The 26,265-nt window shown below is 39.2% G+C and overlaps 1 protein-coding gene across 3 annotated transcripts in view; it reads right to left on the bottom strand.

Moving 5' to 3' along the window:
- FMN1 (formin 1) overlaps positions 1-26,265 on the bottom strand; it is a 444,603-nt gene that overhangs the window by 317,840 nt on the left and 100,498 nt on the right. For all 3 annotated transcript variants that reach the window (XM_067742229.1, XM_067742240.1, XM_067742249.1), the window contains exon 5: positions 9,187-9,365. In XM_067742229.1, the coding sequence (XP_067598330.1) occupies positions 9,187-9,365 (179 nt within the window). The remainder of the gene's footprint in view (positions 1-9,186; positions 9,366-26,265) is intronic.

Below are 26,265 nucleotides of genomic sequence, written 5' to 3'. Positions count from 1 at the left end.
CCATAGTTTCAGGGTGCGCAAGGAGAGAGGATTCAGAGCACTGCCTAAATGAGCTTCAGAGACAGGCGTGAGCTGCGGCTATCAGCTCGGACACCGGAAACGGGCATGAAACGCTAACGCTGCTGCAGCCACCAAGAAAACTTTGTGCAAGTGCAGGTCACTATCCACACACCCCCAGGAGCCTGTGCAACCCGCCACTGCCAGGGTCCCGTGATCCAGTGAAAACTTCCCCGGGAGAACGCTTGGTGCACCTCAGGCAGTTGCAAAATCATGTTGGCCTCTGCCGCCACAGACTCGCCCCACATTCCAATTATAACTACCCTACCCCTCCCTCCCCCAGGCCTGAGTGAGCCAGAGCCCCCTAATCAGCTGCTGCTTTAAACCCGTCCTGTCTGGGTGGGAACAGAAACCTGAGGGCAACCTACACGCAGAGGTGGGGCCACATCCAAAGCTGAACCCTGGGAACTGTGCAAACAAAGAAAAAGTGAAATTTCTCTGTGCAGCCTCAGAAGCAGTGGATTAAATCCCCACAATCAACTTGAGGTACCCTGCATCTGTGGAATACCTGAATAGACAACGAATCATTCCAAATTGAGAAGGTGGACTTTGGGAGCAACTGTAGACTTGGGATTTGCTGTCTGTGGCTGACTTGTTTCTGATTTTTATGTTTATCTTACTATAGTTTTTAGCGATTGTTATCATTGGTGGATTTGTTTATTGGTTTGGTTGCTCTCTTTTTTTTATTACTTATTTTTTTAATTTAATAATTTTTAATTATTTAATTAATTTATCTATTTATTTATTTTTATTCATTATTTTCTTTCTTTTTTTCTCCCTCTTCTTCTGAGCCGTGTGGCTGACAGGGTCTTGGTGCTCCAGGCTGGTGTCAGGCCTGAGCCTCTGAGGTGGGAGAGCCGAGTCCAGGACATTGGACCACCAGAGACCTCCTGGCCCCATATAATATCAATCAGCAAGAGCTCTCCCAGAGATCTCCAACTCAGCACTAAGATCCAGCTCCACTCAACGACCAGAAAGCTCCAGTGCTGGACACCCCATGCCAAACAACTAGCAAGACAGGAACACAACCCCACCCATTAGCAGAGAGGCTGCCTAAAATCATACAAGTTCACAGACAGCCCAAAACACACCATCAGACAGAGCCCTGCCCACCAGAAAGACAAGATCCAGCCCTACGCACCAGAACACAGGCACCAGTCCCCTCTACCAGGAAGCCTACACAACCCACTGAACCAACCTTACCCACTGAGGGCAGACACCAGAAACAGCAGAAACTACGAACCTGAAGCCTGCGAAAAGGAGACCCCAAACACAGTAAGTTAAGCAAAAATAGGAAGACAGAGAAATATGCAGCAGATGAAGGAGCAAGGTAAAAAACCCACCAGACCAAACAAATGAAGAGGAAATAGGCAGTCTACCTGAAAAAGAGTTCAGAGTAATGATAGTAAAGATGATCTAAAAGCTTGGAAATAGAATGGAGAAAATACAAGAAATGTTTAACAAGGACACAGAAGAACTAAAGAGCAAACAAACAATGATGAACAACACAATAAATGAAATTAAAAATTCTCTAGAAGGAATCAATAGCAGATTAACTGAGGCAGAAGAACGGATAAGTGACCTGGAAGATAAAATAGTGGAAATAACTACCACAGAGCAGAATAAAGAAAAAAAGAATGAAAAGAATTGGGGACAGTCTCAGAGACCTCTGGGACAACATTAAACACACCAACATGCGAATTATAGGGGTCCCAGAAGAAGAAGAGAAAAAGAAAGGGTCTGAGAAAATATTTGAAGAGATTATAGTTGAAAATTTCCCTAACATGGGAAAGGAAATAATCAAGTCCAGGAAGCACAGAGAGTCCCATAAAGGATAAATCCAAGGAGAAATACACCAAGACATATATTAATCAAACTATCAAAAATTAAATACAACGAAAAAATATTAAAAACAGCAAGGGAAAAGCAACAAATAACACATAAGGGAATCCCCTTAAGGTTAACACCTGATCTTTCAGCACAAACTCTACAAGCCAGAACGGAGTGGCAGGACATATTTAAAGTCATGAAAGGGAAAAACCTACAACCAAGATTACTCTACCCAGCAAGGATCTCATTCAGATTCGATGGAGAAATTAAAACCTTTGCAGACAAGCAAAAGTTAGGAGAATTCAGCACCACCAAACCAGCTTTACAACAAATGCTAAAGGAACTTCTCTAGGCAGGAAACAAAAGAGAAGGAAAAGACCTACAAAAACAAATGCAAAACAATTAAGAAAATGGTAATAGGAACATACATATTGATAATTACCTTAAATGTGAATGGATTAAATGCTCCAACCAAAAGACATAGACTGGCTGAATGGATACAAAAACAAGACCCATATATATGCTGTCTACAAGAGACCCACTTCAGACCTAGGGACACATACAGACTGAAAGTGAGGAAAAAGGTATTCCATGCAAATGGAAATCAAAAGAAAGCTGGAGTCGCAATTCTCATATAAGACAAAATAGACATTAAAATAAAGACTATTATAAGAGACAAAGAAGGACACTATATAATGATCAAGGGATCAATCCAAGAAGAAGATATAACAATTATAAATATATGTGCTCCCAACATAGGAGCACCTCAATACATAAGGCAAATGCTATGTAACAGCCATAAAAGGGGAAATTGACAGTTACACAATCATAGTAGGGGACTTAAACACCCCACTTTCATCAATGGACAGAGCATCCAGAATGAAAATAAATAAGGAAACACATGCTTTAAATGACACATTAGACAAGATGGACTTAATTGATATTTATAGGACATTCCATCCAAAAACAACAGAATACACTTTCTTCTCAAGTGCTCATATGAGGAACATTCTCCAGGAATGATCATATCTTGGGTCACAAATCAACCCTTGGTAAATTTAAGAAAATTGAAATCGTATTAAGTATCTTTTCCGACCACAATGCTATGAGACTAGATATCAATTACAGGAAAATAACTGTAAAAAATACAAACAGGTGGAGGCTAAACAATACACTACTTAATAACCAAGAGATCACTGAAGAAATCAAACAGGGAATCAAAAAATACCTAGAAACAAATGACAATGAAAACACGATGACCCAAGACCTATGCGATGTAGCAATAGCAGCTCTAAGAGGGAAGTTTATAGCAATATAATCCTACCTCAAGAAACAAGAAACATCTCAAATAAACAACCTAACCTTACACCTAAAGCAATTAGAGAAAGAACAAAGAAAACCCCAAAGTTAGCAGAAGGAAAGAAATCATAAAGATCAGATCAGAAATAAAAGAGAAAGAAATAAAGGAAACAATAGCAAAGATCAATAAAACTAAAAGCTGGTTCTTTGAGAAGATAAACAAAATGATAAACCATTAGCCAGACTCATCAAGAAAAAAAGGGATAAGACTCAAATCAAAAGAATCAGAAATGAAAAAGAAGTAACAACTGATAGTGCAGAAATACAAAGGATCATGAGAGATTACTACAAGCAACCATATGCCAAAAAAATGGACAACCTGGAAGAAATGGACAAATTCTTAGAAAAGCACAACCTCCTGAGACTGAACCAGGAAGAAATAGGAAATATAAACAGACCAATCACAAGCACTGAAATTGAAACTGTGATTAAAAATCTTGCAACAAACAAAAGCCCAGGACCAGATGGCTTCACAGGCGAATTCTATCAAACATTTACAGAAGAGCTAACACCTATACTTCTCAGACTCTTCCAAATTATAGCAGAGGGAGGAACACTCCCAAACTCATTCTGTGAGGCCACCATCACCCTGATACCAAAAGCAGACAAAGATGTCACAAAAAAAGAGAAAACTACAGGCCAATATCACTGATGAACGTAGATGCAAAAATCCTCAACAAAATACTAGCAAACAGAATCCAACAGCACATTAAACATAATAATACAACATAATACAACATAATAAAGTGGGGTTTACCCCAGGAATGCAAGTATTCTTCAATATACGTAGATCAATCAATGTGATACACCATATTAACAAACTGAAGGAGAAAAACCATATGATCATCTAATAGATGCAGAAAAAGCTTTTGACAAAATTCAACACCCATTTGTGATAAAAACTCTCCAGAAAGTAGGCACACAGGGAACTTACCTCAATTTAATAAAGGCCATATATGACAAACCCACAGCCATCATCATTCTCTATGGTGAAAAATTGAAAGCATTTCCACTAATATCAGGAACAAGACAAGGTTGCCCACTCTCACCACTATTATTCAACATAGTTTTGGAAGTTTTAGCCACAGCAATCAGAGAAGAAAAAGAAATAAAAGGAATCTAATCGGAAAAGAAGTAAAACTGTCACTGTTTGCAGATGACATGACACTATACATAAAGAATCCTAAACATGCTACCAGAAAACTATTAGAGCTAATCAATGAATTTCATAAAGCAGCCAGATACAAAATTAATGCACAGAAATTTCTTGCATTCCTATACACTAATGATGAAAAATCTGAAAGAGAAATTAAGGAAACACTCCCATTTACCATTGAAACAAAAAGAATAAAATACCTAGGAATAAACCTACCTAAGGAGTCAAAACACCTGTATGCAGAAAACTATAAGACACTGATGAAAGAAATTAAAGATGATACCAACAGATGGAGAGATATACCATGTTCTTGGATTGGAAGAATCAACATTGTGAAAATGACTATACTACCCAAAGCAATCTACAGATTCACTGCAATCCCTGTCAAACTACCAATGGCATTTTTCAGAGAACTAGAAGAAAAAATTTTACACTTTGTAAAGACCCCGAATAGCCAAAGCAACCTTGAGAAAGAAAAACAGAGCTGGAGGAATCAGGCTCCCTGACCTCAGACTATACTACAAAGCTACAGTAATCAAGATAGCATGGTACTGGAACAAAAACAGAAATATAGATCAATGGAACAGGATAGAAAGCCCAGAGATAAACCTATGCACATATGGTCACCTTCTGTTTGATGAAGGAGGCAAGAGTATACAATGGAGAAAGGACAGCCTCTTCAATAAGTGGTGCTGGGAAAACTGGACAGCTAAATGTAAAAGAATGAAATTAGAGAACTCCCTAACATCATACACAAAAATCAACTCAAAATGGATTAAAGACCTAAATATAAGGCCAGACACTATAAAACTCTTAGAGTAAAGCATAGGCAGAACACTCTATGACATAAATCACAGCAAGATCCTTTTTGACCCATCTCCTAGAGAAATGGAAATAAAAACTAAAATAAACAAATGGGACCTAATGAAAATTGAAAGCTTTTGCACAGCAACAGAAAACATAAATAAGATGAAAAGACAACCCTCAGAATGGGAGAAAATATTTACAAATGAAGCAACTGACAAAGGATTAATCTCCAAAACTTACAAGGAGCTCATTCAGCTCAATATCAAAAAAACAGATAATCCAATCCAAAAATGGGCAGAAGACCTAAACAGACATTTCTCCAAAAAAGACATACAGATGACCAACAAATGCATGAAAAGATGCTCACCATCACTAATCATTAGAGAAGTGCATATCAAAACTACAATGAGGTATCACCTCACACCAGTCAGAATGGCCATCATCAAAAAATCTACAAACAATGCTGGGGAGGGTGTGGAGAAAAGGGAACCCTCTTGCACTGTTGGTAGGAATGTAAATTTATACAGCCACTATGGAGAACAGTATGGAGGTTCCTTAAAAAACTAAAAAGAGAAATACCATATGACCCAGTAATCCCACTACTGGGTATATACCATGAGCAAACCATAATTCAAAAAGAGTCATGTACCACAATGTTCATTGTAGCACTATTTACAATAGCCAGGACATGGAAGCACCTAAGTGTCCATTGACAGATGAATCGATAAAGAAGATGTGGCACATATATACAATGGAATATTACTCAGCCATAAAAAGAAACAAAATTGAGTTATTTGTAGTGAGGTGGATGGACCTAGAGTCTGTCACACAGAGTGAAGTAAGTCAGAAAGAGAAAAAAATACCGTATGCTAACACATATATATGGAAACAAAAAACAACAAAAAAAGTTCCAAGCAGGACAGGAATAAAGACGCAGACGTAGAGAATGGACTTGAGGACACGGGGAGGGGGAGGGGTAAGCTGGGATGAAGTGAGAGAGTGGCATGGACATATATACACTACCAAATGTAAAACAGATAGCTAGTGGAAAGCAGCTGCACAGCACAAGGAGATCAGCTCGATGCTTTGTGACCACCTAGAGGGGTGGGATAGGGAGGGTGGGAGGGAGACGCAAGAGGGAAGAGATATGAGGATATATGTATATGTATAGCTGATTCACTTTGTTATACAGCAGAAACTAACACACCATTGTAAAGCAATTATACTTCAATAAAGATGTTAAAAAAGAAAAGTAACTTCTTAATGATGACCCTGCAAATCAGGTTCAAAACTGAAAACGAGCAGTCCTCTCTAACATTTAAGGCTGATCAAAGTATCATAAAGCAATACACGTCTCCCTGAGCCTAGCGTTCACAGCCCCCCAGAGGAAAGAAGTCCTTGCGAGCTGGTGTGGTGATCAGTAACAGGATGCAAAATCAGTACAACCCTCCCAAGCAGACATCTTAGAATAACAATATTCAGAACACAGGAGACAAATTGTAGCTTCTGAAGAGGGGGTAGGGCTTGCAGGTGAGGAGTCTTAAGGACCAAGCTATAAAACCACTGATGTAGAAAATAATCTAAAGAAACTACCCCAGTTTTTAAAAATTAAAATTAATGGAAAACTAAGAAACATGTAAATATTTATATATATGTTATTGTATATTTATGTAAATTATATATAAACGTATTATTTATACATCATATATAATATATGTAATATATAAATATATTTGTTATACATATATTGTATATAATATATATAATTATATATATGTGTGTAGAAACATACACACACACCATTAAAGGCTGGTTCAGGAAATAGACCTTGTTTATGTGATATGTTTCAAAAGCCTAAAAATACTTATATTTATAGACAATAAAGCAAAGTTTATCCTAAATATTGGAGGGGAGGAGTATAAGAAAAATTGGTAGTGCTATTTATTTCCAAATTGTAGTACTATCCCAAAATAAAAAACAACTTTAGGGAATTCCCTGGCAGTCCAGTGATTAGGACTCCACACTTCCACTGCAGGGGGCACAGGTTCGATAGCTGGTCAGGGAACTAAGATCCTGCATGCCGTGCCCTTGGCCAAAAAAAAAAATTTTTAACATCCAATAACAGAGGAATGATTAAATAAATTTTGAGATACAATGTAGAGGAACATTATTCATTCACTGAAAATATATCCAGGAGGAATTTGTAGCAACATGGACAAGCAATGTAAAAGTAATAGGTAAAGAAAAAAAAAAGAAAGTAATAAGGATATAAAATCTATGCCTATAAGTTAAAAGAAAAAAAGTTCCTCACTGAAAATCCATCATACACAGTGAAAAATACAAAGAAAATTTATCAAAATTTTACAGTTGTTGTCTGTGGTTGCTGAGATTATGAGTTATCACTTTTCTTTCAATTTAACTACATATTTCAAATTTTACAAAAGGATTGTATATGATTTCTATAATTGAAATAAAGTAAAATTAGGAAATAATTTAATTCACCGAGGAAAAGGAAAACCAGAAATACATAGTTTAGTCAATGTGTTAAAAAACCACATAAACCCAGCATTTTTAAAAAATACAGAAGAAAAAGAAAGTGGTCTTTCAAAATTCATTTCAGCATGGTGACACGCCAAGGCCTCCTGCTGCGGCAAACAACTTAATCTGGCCAGTAGATGTCGCTGTTACACTTCTTACTTTGAGCACATCTCAAGATGCACAGTTGCTTTTTCGGGAGAGGCATGTAAACAAAAACTACAAATTTCCATTTCATCTCATGAAGCGCTGTAGATTTTACATCTTACAGCTTCATTCCAAACCTTTTACAATAACTGAGATGTCGAATGCTTTTCTAAAATGACATACGATGACTATGGTTTTTTGATTATGAAAAGTGCACGGTTCTTCTGCTTTTGGTTGCTTGAGAAAATTGCTACCCATATGAACCTTACAGCCCACACTCATCAAAAACATACTTTCAGGGCTTCCCTGGTGGCGCAGTGGTTGAGAGTCCGCCTGCCGATGCAGGGAACATGGGTTCGTGCCCCGGTCCGGGAGGATCCCGCATGCCGTGGAGCGGCTGGGCCCGTGAGCCATGGCCGCTGAGCCTGCGCGTCCGGAGCCTGTGCTCCGCAACTGGAGAAGCCACAACAGTGAGAGGCCCGCGTACCGCAAAACAAAAAATACAAAAAAAACCAACATACTTTCAGGCTTGAAAATAACGAATTGGAAGTCATTCAAAGAAATCAGGGACACAAGACTATCAACAGGCATTAAAGTTAATAGAGCAGAAAAAAAAGAAAAGTGCCGGTTAGATTCCTAATGCTCACCCCCATCTCTGATGGGAAATGGGGAGGTGAGGAAGGGGCGGTGACAATTGTGACAGTCTGGTCAATCCTATCAGGCCACCTATGGTGTGGAAGTAGCTAAAACCCAGCCCACTGCTTTGTACAGATCAGTCAAGGCATCTGTGTCAATGAATCGATGAATGAATGGGACAGAGAAGGCTGTTTTTCCAATGGGTCATCCTCTATCCCACAGATTTCCTGCCAAATTGTTCACCTGTTATTTGAGCAGCTGCAGAGAAAGAAAGGTTTAGGAATGTGGAAGACAGCCTATTTGAATTTCACTGGAGGATCCAGATCCTATCAGTCAGCTAACACATGTTCTCGAATTTTTAGAAAAATGATATTAAGAGCAGCAAATGGGTTCTCCCACCATGAGGTTTAGGCAGCAAACTGATGTAAGCAGAGTACTCTGTAAATGCTCAGATAAACTGTAAACACAGTCACTTTCTAGTGCACAAATTTCAGCTCACCGATATATAACTGCTTTCTGCCACGGATTGATTTTTAGACGACACTCACACAAAACGTAGCTTCAGCAGCTCTACAAACACACTTTACATTAAATGCATATTAAGTGAGCCTCTGTCAATGGCAAAGAATCACAGCGCAAACACAAAGATTTCTACTTACATGGAGATCCAAGCACAATTTGCTTCTGTTGGGCTTCTCTTTTTCTTCATGGAGCAGAAATGGACAGGCTGGTCCTGCTCTGTAGGCCAGGACCCATGCACCTCCATCCCTGCTGGGAAGGTCTTTAGCTGCTGTCTGCTCACTGAAGCAGTCCCGGGGGAAGCCCTCAGAAGGGATGCCTGGACCAAACAGAGCAGACCATTAGTGACACAGTGGTGACCAATACATCAAACCAGCCATATCTGGGGACTCCTACGTGGGCCACTTCATAGCACTCATGACTTCCCTTTCTAGTTAATATTTTTAGAGTTTGCTTTTCTCCAGAAGTGTTTCTCTTGATTACTTTTTCTGGCTCACACTAACAATGAATTCAAATATATGCCCTCATATCCAATTAAAAAAATTAAGTCTACTGGCTGTACTCCATGCTCCCTGTTCTCGCTTACCAGTCGGGCTCTACAGATCGTTCTCTTTCAGAACAGAATCAGAGGATGAGCTGCAGGACGGAAGTCAGGAGTCCTGACTTGGACTTTACTACTGTAAAGTTGGCTGTTGGCTTTACTACTGAAAGGTCTCACCTGAGCCAAGTCACTAGTGTGTGTTTTTCCAGGGCAGGAACTGCCCCAAGTTCCTCTTCATTTCTGGGGATAGAATTGCCATGCACGATGCGTGCAAATGCATAGTGGCACTTGGTCAGTGTGTTGAATGAGCGACACTGCATGAGTACACTACTTGGAACACACTGCTTGGAACTCACTTCCTCATCTCCAGAATGAGGGCATCAGGCTAGTCCTCATCTGAACTATGTGAGGATGATAATAGTCAAGTATGTGCCAGGTACTGTTCTTAGCCCCTTTCTTCGGTTTTAAAAAGAACTCTATAGGTAGGTATCATTAGCGTCCCCATTTTAGTTGGGGAAACTGAAGTCCAAAGGAGTGAAGCGAATCGCTCAAGATCATAAGATCAGTAAATGGTAAAGCCAGGAATTGAACCCAGGCAGCTAAACACTAGAGGGCGTGCTCTTAATGACTAGATTCCATGGCCTCTGCCTGGCATTCTCAAGATGGCGGTACCTGTTCTACAATAAAAGGACTTCGTGGTCAAGTGAGTGTGAGAAAAGCTACATGTCGTATCCCCAGAGCCACGATTCATGTTAGCATAGTAAAGACCTTGAGCTGTCCTTTACTAAAGAAACTTAGCTCTGTATAAGAGTGTTTTCCAAACTTACATGACCACAGAATCCATTTAAAGGGACACCCGTTAAACACGTCGCAAGCCACCAGCGTTCCACTTGAATATAGTCTGGAAACCACGAGATGACTTTTAAAGTCCCATAGAGCGGTTGGCTCCATAGCTCAGGGGTTAGAGCACTGGTCTTGTAAAGTCCCATAGAGCTCTCAGGTTCCTAGACCTTTTCTAATTCCTGGTAAGCAACCTTGGCAAAATATTAAGCAACCAGGCAGAAGTTCAGGGTTTAGGCTCAGTGCACTTCTGCAACAGAGATGACTGTTGGATATATGATAGGGTGTTTATTACACCTAATTCTTGTAATAGTGTCTCTTTGGCAGGGACCCAAAACCAGCCAACGACTTCCGCCACGTTGAACACCTGACTTAAAGCAACTTGAGCTGAGAGTAAGTCCGCTAACAAAAGGACTGTGGGATAACACGCTTCTCCTTTATATTAGAGTAGCATTTCAGAAGAAAGAAAATTTGAAAACAGCCAAGGTTTTGCTTTTTGTTTGCCTGTTCCATGGGTTGGTTTCTAATCACACTTTAAAGTTGAAAGGTGGTGCAGGTCACAGTGTCTCTACAGTTGCCCTCTGGCAGGCTGTCCACAAAACACTTTGCTGTGATCAGCGAGAAAATGAAGGTCCAGGGCCTTGGGCATCAACTCTGCAGACATGGGTCCCAGAAGGTTATAACCAGGCTCTTTCTTCAGCTGAGCGAGATGTCTTAGAATGAGGGTCTTTTCAGGAACTTGGCCTCATTTTTCCATACGCCTCTTTCTAACTACTCTTCTCCAGACAGACTTTCTTCTGGAATTTTGTTTAGCGCCTCATGTGCTACAGAGTGCCCCCACTCCTGCTCAGAAGACATAGAAAAGGACTAATGCCTAAAGAACCTCGGAGAGGAGGGAGTCTGCTAAGCTCCTCCACTGTGACTTCATGGCGACCCCAAGAGGAGGGCAGTGCTGGCCATGCTTTAAGAGACTGAAGAGATTAAAGCTCGGACCCCTCTTAACTTCCATTTATAAAGCTTATCCCCCCCCTAGAATATTTCTGTTCAGATAACTTCCATTTATATAGCTCATCCCCCCTCCTAGACCATTTCTGATTATCTTTGGCAAGAAAAGAGGAAATAAGCCTTTTAAAATTTATGGTGTACTCTCACCAGGCTACCTCATCTTCAGAAATGTATTAATTACTAATCACATCCGTCGTTTTAAATCCCTCCACTTTTCACTTTCATTTCGGAATAGCTGCTGGCTTTGGGTACAGTTTACACAGATTGATAAAACAACATAAAACATGCTACATACATCACAGAGAACATGCTGTATAACACCTAAGGTAAGATATCTAGATCATCAAAGGCACATTGTCTGGTGAGTAGAAGTTCATCATTTAGGTATAAGAGAGTGGTGAAGCCCCACAATTACAAGGATCTCGTGTCCTTAGATAAAATACAGACACACATGCAAACGTACCCACACACCTGCCGTGGCTGTTCACCACTGCATGAACAGGTGTGGGATGCAATCCAGCTCACTTTATGCAGAGGAAAGACAACGTGAAGTTTAGGCAGAAATGATAAAAAGTAACTTCAGTTTAGAAGTAGTGTTAATTTTCAAGAATCAGTTTCTAATACCTAATTTTAACCAGACAATATCCCTATGAAGCAAACACGCAAGGTAAAGCCATGATGCGTAGTTATTTGGGGAAGGATCTTTAGGACAGGAAAGACCAAGGGCAGAAATAAGTAACAAAACTGTTCTTCCCAAAAGTCTGACAAAGTAGGTGAGGGCACTGGACAAATTCACCATTACAAAGGACATAAACTCATAAAGTAAGTCTTTTTAAATTAATTTTTAATTGAAGTATAGTTGATTTACAATGTTGTGTTAATTTCTGCTGTACAGCAAAGCGAATATGTATATATATGTACATATATATACATTCTTTTTTATATTCTTTTGCATTATGGTTTATCATAGGATAGTGAATATAGTTCTCTGTGCTATATAGTAGGACCTTGTATATCCATTCTACACGTAATAGCTTACATCTGCTAACCCCAACTTTCCACTCCTTTATATATAGAATGGATACACAACAAGGTCCTACTGTATAGCACAGAGAACTATATTCAATATCCTATGATAAACCATAATACAAAAGAATATTAAAAAGAATATATATATTCTTTTGTATTCTTACTATATATATATATATATATATATATAGTAATAGTAAGTCTTTGAATGGAGAGTTTTAATAATACCAACTCAAGTTTTTTGAACAGTCAAAAATAAAGCACATGTCTATGTCTATTAAAATAGGTAGTGGTCACACTGCTCTCTTCAACTGAATACATTTAATAAAGAGAGATAAAAATGACCTGAAGTTAGGTAAGTATATTCTGTCAGAACAGTCATTTAATTTTCTGATGCAAATAGATTTTGAGGTATTAGATTTTCATTGAACATTTTATGGAAAGCTTAAAACAGTCTTATCAACTTAATCATGTCTTCCCCTTTCATGTGCATATACTATAAATCTAATTTTTCTTGAATATTTATTAGTTATTTTGTTTCTCAAAAACATTTCAACAGCTTGATGGACCACACATACATACACGGGTTAATTCCACAGCTGACCATCTGTTAATACAACATACAGCACAGTCACAGTACAGGAAGGGCAACTTACCTCGAGACCACTTTGAAAGTCTGTGCTTTTCCCAGATGAGCTGCACTTCCTGATGCTAACCTACAACATCAGACTAGGATTTTGCTGTCAATTATCAACACAATGGAAGCAGACAGAAAGGAAAGGTGACGTGCCATTTAAAACTGGAGGCAGTCTCCATAGCTCATCTTCCCCCAATGGAATAAGTCTCCCTACCTGAGGCACGTTGGTTTATCGTTCCCACGTCTTCACTTCTTTCCTACATTGTGATTATGCACCAAAGGCCTTTTCCAGTTGCCTTTGTAGCTCCTCCCACTGGCACAGATGTTATATATTTCCCCGTGTCCATGGACATTGGGTCCATGGATGTTGGATCTGGCCCTGTGAGGACTGGCTTTGGCCAACTGAATGTGGGCAGTGTGACAGTGTGCCAGTTCTGAGCCAACACCTTAAGAGCTATTGTGTGTTTTTACACCCTGCCTTGTGTTTCTACCATCACCACAAGACAAGCACGTCCTAGAGAGCCTGGACTTAAGACACACAGAGCAAACCCAAACCCAGTCCTGCGGCCTGAAGCCAGACACAGCTGAGCCCAGATCAGATCAAGTGAACCTTGCCAACTCTTAGACCAGTGAATGAGAACAATAAATATTTGCTATGAGCCATCAAGATTTGGGTTTTATTTGTTGAAATAGCTGCCTTATACACTCCATCATCTGCCCCCAGAAACACTATACCTATAAAAACTTTCAACCATTTCACCTGAGAGGACTTAAAGGCTACAACAGTTTTATTTTATAATTTGTACTAAAAACAGTTATTCACTATATTAGGTTTTGAAAAAAATCAGGTGAAAATTCACAGCATACCCATTTCCTCATTCATACCACAATCCACACACAAACTACATTTCATTAAAAATAATAACCTTATTTACCAGGCACTGGCTTTAATTATCTCACACACACACACACACACACACACACACACACACACACACACACAAACCCCAACTTCCAAAGAGAAGTTTGCAAACATACTGTATAATCAGATTTGGACAAAAGTGCCTAAGGAACAAAATTACAGTGGCTTTCAGCCTTTCTCCTCTAATTTTCCCATCATACTGAGCCCTCACTTGACAGCAGTGATGGAGTGTTATACCTCCAAAAGAAGAAGAGGGAAAAAAAAAAAAAACCCTCAGCCTGAAACTCTCATGGGTTTTTGTTCCTATGCTGTAGCTCTCAAGGCCATCCATCATACTTGACTTAAATCCAAAGAGGTGAAGTTTTCTCAACTGTGAATATCGGAACTGATATGTAAAGGGAGACAGGTTGTCTTCCATTATGTTATTCAAACATGTACTTACAAGCAAGAGAGACAGCAAGCTAGATGTGTAGCTAATGGAAAGTGACATTGTTAAGTACTCGTAAAGAGGGTGTGTGCTCGTGTGTAATTATTCATGTCTATATCTAGGAAGACAGAGCTTTGGCAAAAGTAAACTCTCATGGCTGCTATCTATCAGTTAGAGATCAACCCTCAGCAATCCCACTGTCCCCATTTTCATTCCTTGTGATATTTAATGATACAATGTTACTAAACCAGCTAGGTAGCTGTAACTGAGAAAACATCTTATCTATCCATCCCAGCCTCTAACTCTCCTCGTGAGAAGTATGTAGAGAGAGAAATTATGAGCAAGGACAGACAGGTGGAAGGTGTACAGAGGTATGGAGGGCTGTGGGTAGATCCAGAAATAGGACAGACAGGGGGAGTAGGCATGTCAGTTTCACAGGCTATGAAGAAAGCATTCAATTCCATCAAACAAATGCAGTGTCATTTGGATTTCTAAAATTATGGGCAAATTCAAATAAAATACAATAGAATTTAGAGTTAGAAGGATCTTACGTATCTCCCCACCTACTGCTCATTTTATAGCTGAGGGAACAGAAATCCAGGAAGATTGCGATAGTTCCAACATACCCAGCTAGTGGCAAAGGCAGAACTAAAATCCAGGTTCCAGGGAAATCTTTCAGGCTATTTAGAGAAGGACACTACTGCCAATTCCCAGATGGGAATATTGAGGTCTGAGGAAGTAGATGTGAACCATTTGACAGGTGGGATTGATTCCTAACTGTGACCTTTACTAATTCTTTGACCTTCGTGGAATTACTAAACTTCCCTGAATCATTTCCTCATTAATAACATGAACATAATAAGAATATGCCTGATATTTAGCTGTGCTCAAAACTGTTTTCCTCCAGAAAACTTTTCCTGGAGTGGGTGTGATGAATTGACGGGGTATGTAAAAAAAAGAGAAAGCTGTTTACAGTGAGGGCATATTACACATCACATACTCATGTTAAGGACTATTTTCTTGTCAAAGAAGATACAGAGAAGAAAAATTAAGCTCATAAGAATTCACAGCAGCACTCCAGTGCAGCAGATCCCAAATCTGTTCAAGTCCTAAAAATAGAATTCACATCATCAAATGCAATAGCTCCCAGTAAGTGGCTGATCATCTCCAAAAAGTGCAGCTCCTCAGGGAACTTCATAGACACCCTACGACACATCTTCCCCGAAGGTCAAACACAGGAGCCTACAGCATGAATGAAACTATTTATAGGCATAGCTGTAAATGAAATCGCTTTTTAAAGAGGTACATCAATATCTATTTTTATGATTATTACATTAACCTCTTTCCATGATCTTCTCCTATAAAGAATACAAATGTTAGATGAGAGGCAAATAGTACTCAAGCCAGGAGACTGAACTGTGGCTATAGTTATACTGGATATTTTAACACCTGAAAACAGGGGCATGTACTTAAAGTAGCACAAATGCTGCTGAGTCACTCTGCCTTAGAAAGGATACAAGGTAGGAGCAGGTGCACCTAAGTAAGGTTTGGTGCAGAAAAGATCAAGAAAGGATCAGATCTGGAAGGCTGTAATGTTCACTGAGACATTAAGAACCTCTGTCCATTCACAGATAGTAAATGCTGAAGAAATTGATATTGGTGCTTCAAATGCCTAGGTTATCAACACATTTTGGTATGTTTGGTCATGAGGAATATACTTGCTTATTAACAAAAAATATTGAAGAACAAGAATGAAAACATTTCTTATAGTATTCATTATAAATACATTTGAACAGCCTTTTTTTCTTTTTATGTCACATTGTTCCAGTTATTATGGGGATAGTTTCACCAATGGGGAACCCAACACTTGAAGAGATAGGACATAATTACCAATTATATTAATAGCTAAGGCAGTACAAAATACTAAGCCTTGAATAATAAAATATATAATAAACAATTTTTAAAAATCTCTTTCCAAAAAGAAATGATCTTAAGAAATTCACCAAAAAAATGAATATACATAACAAGACTGATACAAAGAAAAAAAGAAGGCACATATGCCCATGTTAAGGGTAAACATTTAAGAGATTAAGAACAAAATATGGCTTTGAGTGTCCTTATAAAGCAAGAATGAAAGAGCATTTAGTTATTTCACCCCTATTATCAGAAGGAAGAAACATTGATCCTATGGGCTGACAAAGGTTTTTCTAATATTAAATTCTGAGAGAAATTGCTATATTACAGAGTTAGTTCCTACCCGAGCCTTAGCCCCATCCCAGCTGTTTGACCAACAACTGACTTCACAGAGCCAATGAGGCTGGTCTAGTTGTCTATCAGTGACCTTTGTCCTTCTAACCAGAAAGGTTTGGAGATTATCTTGACCACTCAGTGATTTGGAACTGAAGTGATGAGTTCTTCAGCAGAGTAGCTAAGTAGTGGCATCCTAGAAACAGCAAGTGTTTTTAATGAACCCCTCTGCCAAGGTGTCTTAGGCAACATAGGCAACAGAGTTTTTCTATCTCCCTTCTTCCCCCAGGCATTAGTACTGAAGAGGAGCCTGGCACTTTATCCCAACAACCTTAGCTGAGGCCTGATTATCACTTTCTCTCTCCACAAATTCATTTTCTTAAGGGTAAGTAACATCCTACAAATGGGACATTTACTATGCATCACACACTTTATATATGTTACACATTACTAAGAATATTCACAATAATCCTGCAAGTTAGGTGTAAAGTATTAAAGATGAGAAAACTAATGAAATAGAGACATTAACTTTGCCCAGGGTCAAACTGTAAGTAGGAGAATTAGGTTCTGAACCCAGAGCCTGGAATTAACCTCCTGCCATAAACAACTGAAAACTAAACAAAATATAGGAAACAACTATTTTTAGATATTTGATAGCAAACAATGCAGTATTATAATCCTGGAAAGAGGTACAACAAATGAAGTGAGCCTCATAAATTGCCTTGGTTTCTAGCTAAGAGGTGATTTCTGGACTGAAAATAATTAATAGGGCCCCAGTGGCCTATGGGGCATTGTCAAGCAGTCTAATATATGTAAAATTAGAAGCAGGGGTCTAAGAGAGACAGAAAAATATTGAAAGAAAAACTGGCTGAAAATTTTCCAAATTTGATAAAAATTACAGGCCCCTAGATCAAAGAAGCTCTATGAACCTAGAGGGAGATAAACACAAAAGAAAACCATAATAAGTAAAATTGCTAAAAACCAGTGATGAAAAATATTGTAAAAAAGAAAAAAATTACGTTTAGAAAACCAAAGAAAAGAATAATTACAGACTTCTTGTCAAAATATGCAAGCATTAAGAAAATGAAATGACAACTTTAAAGTGAAGAAAGGTAAAAAGTGCTGAATGATAAGAGATTTTTAAAAAGTCAACCTAGAATTTTATATCCAGTGAAAATATCTTTAAAATGAAAGAAAAATAAAGGCTTTTTCAGAAACTTAAAAGCTAGACAATTTATCTCCGGCTGACTTAGACCACAGGAAGTGTTAATACATTTTTTCAGGCAAAGGGGAAAAAAAATCAGAAGAAAATTTGGAAAACACCAAAACTGATAAACATGTGAGTAAATACAAAAGACGTTTTTCTCATTATTGAAGTTATTTAAAGATATAATTAACTGAAGCAAAATAATGTATTCTGGGGTTTATAACATATGTAGATATAAAATGTTGACAACAGCACAATATCCAAGAGAGAGAAATGGAAATATTCTGTTTTAAGAGTCATACATTTATATGAAGTGGCATAATAATATTTAAAATAGATTGTGATAAATTAAAGTTACATATTATGAACTCTACAGCAAACAGTTTTTTAAAATGGTATCTCCAACAGTGGACATGGACACAAAGTGGAATCCTAGAAGTACTTGATCCAAAAGAAGACAAAAGTTATGTAAAAGGGAACCAAAAAAATGGAAGGTAGACTAAAACTCAACCACACTGATAGTTACATTAAATATAAATCACTTAAACGCTCCAATCTAATGCCAGAGTTTATCAAACTGGATAAAAAAAGCAAGACTCAACTATATGCTATTTATAAGAAACTCATTTTAAATGTAAAATTATAAATAGGTTAACAATAGAAGGATGGGAAAAGCTATATCATGCAAACATTAATCACAGAAAGCTTGAGTAGTTATATTAATATCAGACAAAAATAAACTTCAAAGTAAGATATATTACCAGGGATAAAGAGAGAAATTTTATAATGATAAAGGAGACAGTTCATCAAAAAAAGATATTTACAGTCCTAAATTTCTTTGTACCTAGCCACAGAACTTCAAAATACATAAAGCAAAACTATCAGAACTGAACTGAGAAATATATATATATTCACAATTAAATTTGGAGATTTCAACACTCCTCTCTTAGTAATTAACAGGACAGGTTGACAGGAAATTGACAGGAATATAGAAGAATTAAACAACATTGCCTCTGATTTTACTTAACTGATATTTATAAGATACTCCATCCTATAACTACAGTATACATTTTCTTTTCAAGTACATATGGAATTTACCAAAACAGTCCACATACTGGGCCATAAAATAAGGCAATACATTTAAAAGAATCAAAATATATATTCACTGACCACAGTGGAATTAAATTAGATACTAATAACAGAAAGCTATTTGGAAAATCCCAAATATTTAGAAATTAGACACCATACTTCAAAATAACTTCGTAAGTCAAAGAAGAATCACAAGGGAAATTAGAAAATATTGGGGATGCAGCCAAAGCAGTGATCAGAAGGCAATTTATAGCCTTACTTACCAACAAGTGACTGCCCCTCTCCCACTTTGGTCAACATCTTAACATTTATTCTCTGGACTGGGGGATATCAGGCAGAATTGATGTATGGTTAACTCATAGAAAACAGAGAACTCCGTAACCATCTGCTTCTTAAATGCTAAATGCTAAGGTTTTAGCTTTTTTCACCCCACTAGGCTCCAAGAAAACTGTTAGTTTCTAGCGCTAGGCAGGTACTGGAATATTATTCTAGGAGAAACATGACTAGCTTAAGAGAAAGAACATGGAGATAGTAATATTTGAGGTTCCTTGATAAACAGCTATCCCATATCATCCTAGAGTGAAGCTCAAATCCAGTATCCTTTCATGGGCACTCAGAGCTTCCAAAAAGCTTTTTGATCTCCAGACCTTAAGCATGTGCAATCAATGACTATGAGACAGCTGAGGAGAACACCTCACATAAAAAGCAAGAAACTGGACAGCAAAAGGAGAAAGAGGTTGTGTCACTTCAGACCTGCTGGATCAAGATTTTTAAAGGTGGCTTCTTCTTTAGCAACCATATCTTTGCCACCTGGCCCTGTTCCATGCCTCCAGTTCTTGCCAGCTTCCTGTAATTCTGTCTCTGCCCTTTCCCCCTTCAGGCCTAGGGCTGGTAATGACTTTTTGCTGCTGCTAGTTTCTGGGAACCTCACAAACTCACACTGGTTTTCTTAATTGGTCTGGACATAATCTCTTCATTAAGTTATTTTCAGTTTAAACCCTTTTGAATATACCATCTATTTTCTGCCAGGACTCTGACTGATAGAGTAATTGGAATCAGGAATGGGGTTTATTTCATACCTTTTAGCATGCTTTTGTATTATTAAGGCATTTGGGGTACTTGCTATCTGATGCTTCCCATACCCAGTTAGCATAATAGCAGCAATGTAATAGGCCTTTCGATTTTATGACAGAGAAAAGGTAAACTGTCATACCCTAAAGTAAGCCAGTGACAAGTATACTGCCGTCCCTTCCAGATGAAGATGAATTGATTGGTATGAAAATGAAGCATTTCTGTATCAATAAATGCATATCAGCTCTCAGGGGCTGTGCTGATATACTCAGGAAGTATACCATATCTGAAACAGTGCTTGCAATTTGCATCCCCATGTAATTAAGCTTAGACTAATACAGACATTCTCTGAAAGCCATCTGTTTTCTCACTAGCCAAAAGAGAATTTAAATGGGAGTATGGTATGAATCACCATCCCTGCATCTTTCAAATCTTTGATGGTGTCACAAATCTCTGCAATTACCCCAAAGATACAGTATATGCTTTCAACTAGAAGGAAAAATTTGGTGCTCATTCTCCCAGAATACACAGATCTGCGGACCAAAAGTAGAAGTGAGAGAGGCCCCCTCACACTATTACACCTCATTAATCACTTGCATAATTTTTACTTCCTATCCTTGCAACCTTGGGCTTGGTGGGTTCAGAGATCTTAGTGTCCAGAGGAGGGAGGCTTCCACTAGGTAACTTAGTCATGGTTCGTGAGACAGGAAGCTGAGAGTGCTTCCTGACCATTTTAAGTTCTCACACATTAGAAATGGATTTATTTGATTTCAGTGCCTCACCAAATGAATGTCTTTAGTGGAATATTTTGAACTGGACCTAGAGTATTAAACTTCCGCGACCAAAGAAACAGTAATAAATGTTAAAACTGCACATTTTGAAAAATAATCTAGAATGAATGTCCTCATATAAATATTAAAACAATACAAGGAAACTACTGTGAAATAAATGCTCTCAAAGATTCCTGGTGAGAGAGTAAGTTGGTATACATCCTTGAAAAGCTATTTGGCAATATATACCTGAAACAGGGGTTGACAAGTCTGGCCCAGCAGCCAGATACAGCACACAGCCTGTTTTTGTACAGTCCATGAGCTAAGAATGGTTTTTGCATTTTTTCCATTTTTGAAGGAGGGGAAAAAGGAGAAAGAGGCGGGGGGGGGGGCGGGTGAATCAGGAGGGGAATAGGGAAGGGCAGGCAGAGGGGGAGGAGGAAGAAGCCACAGAGACCCTATGGCCTACAAAGTCAAAAATATTTACTCTTTGGCTCTTCACAGAAAAAGTTTGCTGACACCTATTCCAAAATGTTAAATATGTTCTTACCCTTTTTTTTTTTCTTGTGGTACGCGGGCCTCTCACCGTTGAGGCCTCTCCCGTTGTGGAGCACAGGCTCCAAACACGCAGGCTCAGCGGCCATGGCTCACGGGCCTAGCCACTCCGCAGCATGCGGGATCCTCCCGGACCGGGGCACGAACCCGCGTCCCCTGCGTCGGCAGGTGGACTCTCAACCACTGCGCCACCAGGAAAGCCCTGTTCTTGCCCTTTAACCAATAAAAATTGACTTGTGTGACTCTATCCTAGAAGAATAATCATTTTGTTATTCAAGATCTATTATAAAGAAATATTATAAGATGCCCATCAAAGTATAATTTATAGTTTAAAAAGTGGGAAACTAAATACCATAAACACTATATACACCCTTGCTGTTAAGAGTTATTACTGTTTATTCGGTGCTGAATTAGATCCTGTGGAAGGCAAAAAGAAACTTCATTTCTCCAAAGTTCAAGTTCAAATTAACAGTTCAATAATATGTTCTCATATTCTATTTGATTCATTTTGAAATATTTCAGTTGTTTCTCATTCTCCCTTCAGCAAGTATATCTCCAAAGGAAAAAAAAATTTAAAAAAAGAGAAAAAAGCAAACAAAACCTAAGCCACCAAAAAGAATTTCATGTTTTCCTGCCATAAAGTATTAGAGGACACAGGGTCTTTACAGAACGTTTTGTTCAGCTAAGTTATCATGGTTTCTTCTCCTTTATACTTTGAATCCATTTAGTCAAACATAAAATTAACCCTACTCATCTTCAATTCAATAACTTGTTTTTACATTTTATCACTATCTGAAAATTGCCTTTTTTTCTCCCCCATGAAGGGACTGCTATAATCTCAAATGTGATTTTACTATGTCTTGGGGCTACTGTCTACCAGAAAACACAGCTCCAATTTAAAATGCACGTCAGGGGGCTTCCCTGGTGGCGCAGTGGTTGGGAGTCCGCCTGCCAATGCAGGGCACCCGGGTTCGTGCCCCGGTCCGGGATGATCCCGCGTGCCGCGGAGCGGCTGGGCCCGTGAGCCATGGCCGCTGAGCCTGCGCGTCCGGAGCCTGTGCTCCGCAACGGGAGAGGCCGCGGCGGTGAGAGGCCCGCGTACCGCAAGAAAAAAATAAATAAAATGCATGTCAGTAGAAACATCAATTTACTGGAAGGAAATTAACTTCATAGGCAAATCTTTCAGGAAAGCAATGGATCCATCACGTGAGCTAAATCTATACTAAGAATAGAATTGAGTTCATCAGATATTTTTCAGCCCAGAAGAACTTATCAATACACTCGAGGTCATGATAACTATTCCCTGGAATGATTCCACCAAACAAATAATAGAATAGGAACCTCTGAGTCTAGCATTGCTGAGAAATTATAAACAGGCACAAGACTGTCAATAATGGCTTCACAAGAACGAAGAGGATTAGACTGACTTGTAGTGTGCCGACAAGTATTTCAGGTGTAAGGTTTTTTACTGTGGGCCTACATATGATTTACGTACAGAGATGTGGACTTTCTGGACAAATGTTCACCATTTATCATTTAAAATATTAGCCTGAGGCACTGCAGTGACTCGTTGCTAATGAAGGGATGCACCAGATAATTTATTTTCTCTTCCCTTATTTGAAATGACAGTCATGTCTATCGGTGACAGCAAGGCAGAAAATTCCTAAGGAGAGCCACGACCACCCTGGTAGGAGGTTAGAGGAAACGATATATTAGAGAATGCAGCACAATTAAAACATGACATGTACCCAAGATGGGTCTACTGAGAACGAGAGGAAATGAAAACACAATTACTCGGGAAGCTGGTAATATACAGCGGCATATTACCATTACCATTACCACTCCTGCAGCAATGTCTTCCAGCTAACCGTATTCTAAAATAGTTCTATAATTTGCCATGGAATCAAGGATAGTGTGAATTAACTGAAAGGAGAAAACAGTAAAGAAAAAGTTGGGTAATTTGATGTAGATTAATAAAGGTGTTAGTTTGCTGAAGGGATTTGAGGCCGTTTTCTTGGCAGAAATTTAAAAAATAATTTCTAGTTTTAAACCAAGGCTATTTTGAATCTTAATATTTGCTCCACTAAAAGAAAAAACAACAAGAGTGTTGAAATCTCACTGTGATGGCTTCCGTGTTAAGCAGAGTTAGACTGACCCTCTCCGAGGATTCTCAGAGACAGTGGAAGTGCCCTGTGAGCCAGCACTTTGTAAGCTGGGGAGCTCTCCAAAGTCCACGTTCTATTCTGGTGATTAATAAATGATGCTATCTGTCTCACTGCCTGTACAGGGGACTAGAAACTGAGGGGTTAAGAGTAAATGAGTCTAGGACCAGTGGTCTGGGTGCTCGGGATGTTTCATTGCCAAATGCACTGGGCAGGGGTCGGGGGCAGGAGTCATCTCTCAGAATTGGAAACAGATTTCCTCTGGGCTAGTTTGAGCTCCTCCCACCAGGAAAAGAACAGGCAAAAAAGAAAAGGGGGCGGGGCAGGGGTTTTGATTAATAGCTAGCATGATTTATCCCATCAGAGGGAAATAGGATTGTTGAGGATTCTGTGGGTATGAGAGGAATCTGGAGGACAGGTTAGCAGGAGACTCTCATAATGTTATCTAGGCTGGACTGGTGAAGGTTGGGACCCCTCAGAAATAAAGGTTCAGACCCCAGAGGAATTCAGATCCACTGAAATGCTGGCTAAAGGCAAGAACAACTTGAAATGGGTAATGAATGGGGAAAGACTCAGTGTAGTTTATAACCTTGCGATTAGGTAAACAGGGAATCTTGACCAAACCTGTATTTTCTTAGATACTCTTGGGATATCTAGAGATTGATGAATTCTTCCTATTTATTCCTTCAATTAATACTATTAACTTTTTCTCTTTCTGCCCCCTCCTTGTTTGGGGGGTCTCACTAACATATAGGGTATATTAATTACAATAAAAATATTCATTTGATTTATAAGTTGCAAAATATTTAAATGGATCATGATGGGACAAGAGGAGAAATGAACACTATTCAGTGACTGTGAACTCAAAGAACAGGGTCCTCATGATATCACTTCTGGATCCAGTAACTGTACAAGTGTGTTATCTCCTGTAAAGGAAGAAGTGTTGTGGTTATACATGGTAAAGTTAGAGCAAAGTTATTGAGGACCTGCTTGGATGTACAGATATGTAGGATAAAGGAGTAAAATCTCTAGTAGCATCTCTAGAATGTTGGCCTGTCCCTTCACCGTTCTCGCTTTTCTGGGAACTACTCTGAGAACCTAAGGCAGCAGGGCGGGTGGGGGGAGCTCTGAGCAGCAAATGTGATCTGGACTTTTCAAAATGGATGGGTCGGGCTTCCTTGGCGGCGCAGTGGTAAAGAGTCCGCCTGCCAATGCAGGGGACACGGGTTCGAGCCCTGGTCCGGGAAGATCCCACATGCCGCAGAGCAACTAAGCCCATGCGCCACAGCTACTGAGCCTGCATTTTAGAGCCCGCGAGCCGCAACTACTGAGCCCGTGCGCCTAAAGCCCGTGCTCCGCAACAAGAGAAGCCACCGCGATGAGAAGCCGGGACTGCAATGAAGAGTAGCCCCCGCTCGCCGCAACTAGAGAAAAGCCTGCGCGCAGCAACGAAGACCCAATGCAGCCAAAAATAAATAAATTTTAATTAATTAATTAAAAGGGTATCATTAAAAAAAAAAAAGAAGGGACTGGTCATAAAATAGCTATCTGACCCAAGCTAATGCTAATGTATTTCTTTTGCATAAACAAATAAATAAACCAGGAAAAAGAGACTGAGAGTCAATTGTATCCAGGTCATGTAAATGATAGAAAAGGTCCATGAAATCTTGCTTATGAGCAGAGATTTATGGTTGCCACCTGGCCCAACACTCAATTAATCAATTTTTCCTTAACTTCATAAAAATACCATAGTATTTTACAAATAAATTCCTGTTTTGATTAAGCTAACCAGAGTCAGTTGAAATCAGTACTTCACAAAGGCTAAACAATAAAAATACCAAAAATTTCATTTGGTATTGCCTCTGTGGCTGAAAAAAAAAAAAAAAAGTGGGGGGCAGCTTTCTTTAACAAGTACTTGATTTTAGGAAAATGTATAAATCTCATCATTTGACTATATTAGTCTTCAAAGGAATCTTGAATGCTACGGATGCATCCCCAAATCCTCTACCTTACTGAATCCAGTGATCAATTCTCAGTCTTCCTCTCGTGCAACTTCTCAGTAGCATCAGGCAGAGGTGAACACACATTTTTGTCAGTTTTGAAATACCTTTCTAGAAATCCCATCCTTAGCACTCTTCCAATTTTCATCTTAGTTCACTAGTCACTCTTGCTGGCTCCTTGCCCTCCCTACTTCTACAGCAGGGTTCTTAACCTAGTTACCAGTAGCGCCCCGCCCTCCTCCCCCCATCAATTGTAACAACTAAGAATGTCTCCAGACATTGCTAGATGTTACCCCGTTGAGAGCCACAGCTCTCAATGTTTCAACACCCAAAGATCTGTACTACACCCTCTTCTCCATCTTCTCCCACTCCCTTGGTCATCTCATTCAGCCCCCAAATTTTAAATACCACCTAAATTCTAATGGCTCCCAAGTTAATGTATCCAGCCAGACCTCTCCCTCTCCTGTTTCACACAGGCACTGACGATTCACTACATGACTAATACGGATCCCAAACTCGTGATTCTCCTCCAAATCTTGCTCCTTCCTCAGTCTTTCCCACTTCACCAAATGGCATCAATATTCACTCAGTTTCTAAGATTAAGAACCTGCTTCATCCCTGGGACGTCCCTGGTGGTCCGGTGGTTAGGACTCGGTGCCTTCACTGCTGTGGCCCCGGGTTCAACCCCTGGTCAGGGAACCAGGGATTGAAGCTGCA

Source organism: Pseudorca crassidens, chromosome 1 (genome assembly GCF_039906515.1).
Source record: "Pseudorca crassidens isolate mPseCra1 chromosome 1, mPseCra1.hap1, whole genome shotgun sequence".
Classification (NCBI taxonomy): Eukaryota; Metazoa; Chordata; class Mammalia; order Artiodactyla; family Delphinidae; genus Pseudorca; species Pseudorca crassidens.
Note: the sequence above shows the minus strand (reverse complement) of the source record. Positions and strands in the feature narration are given on the sequence as shown.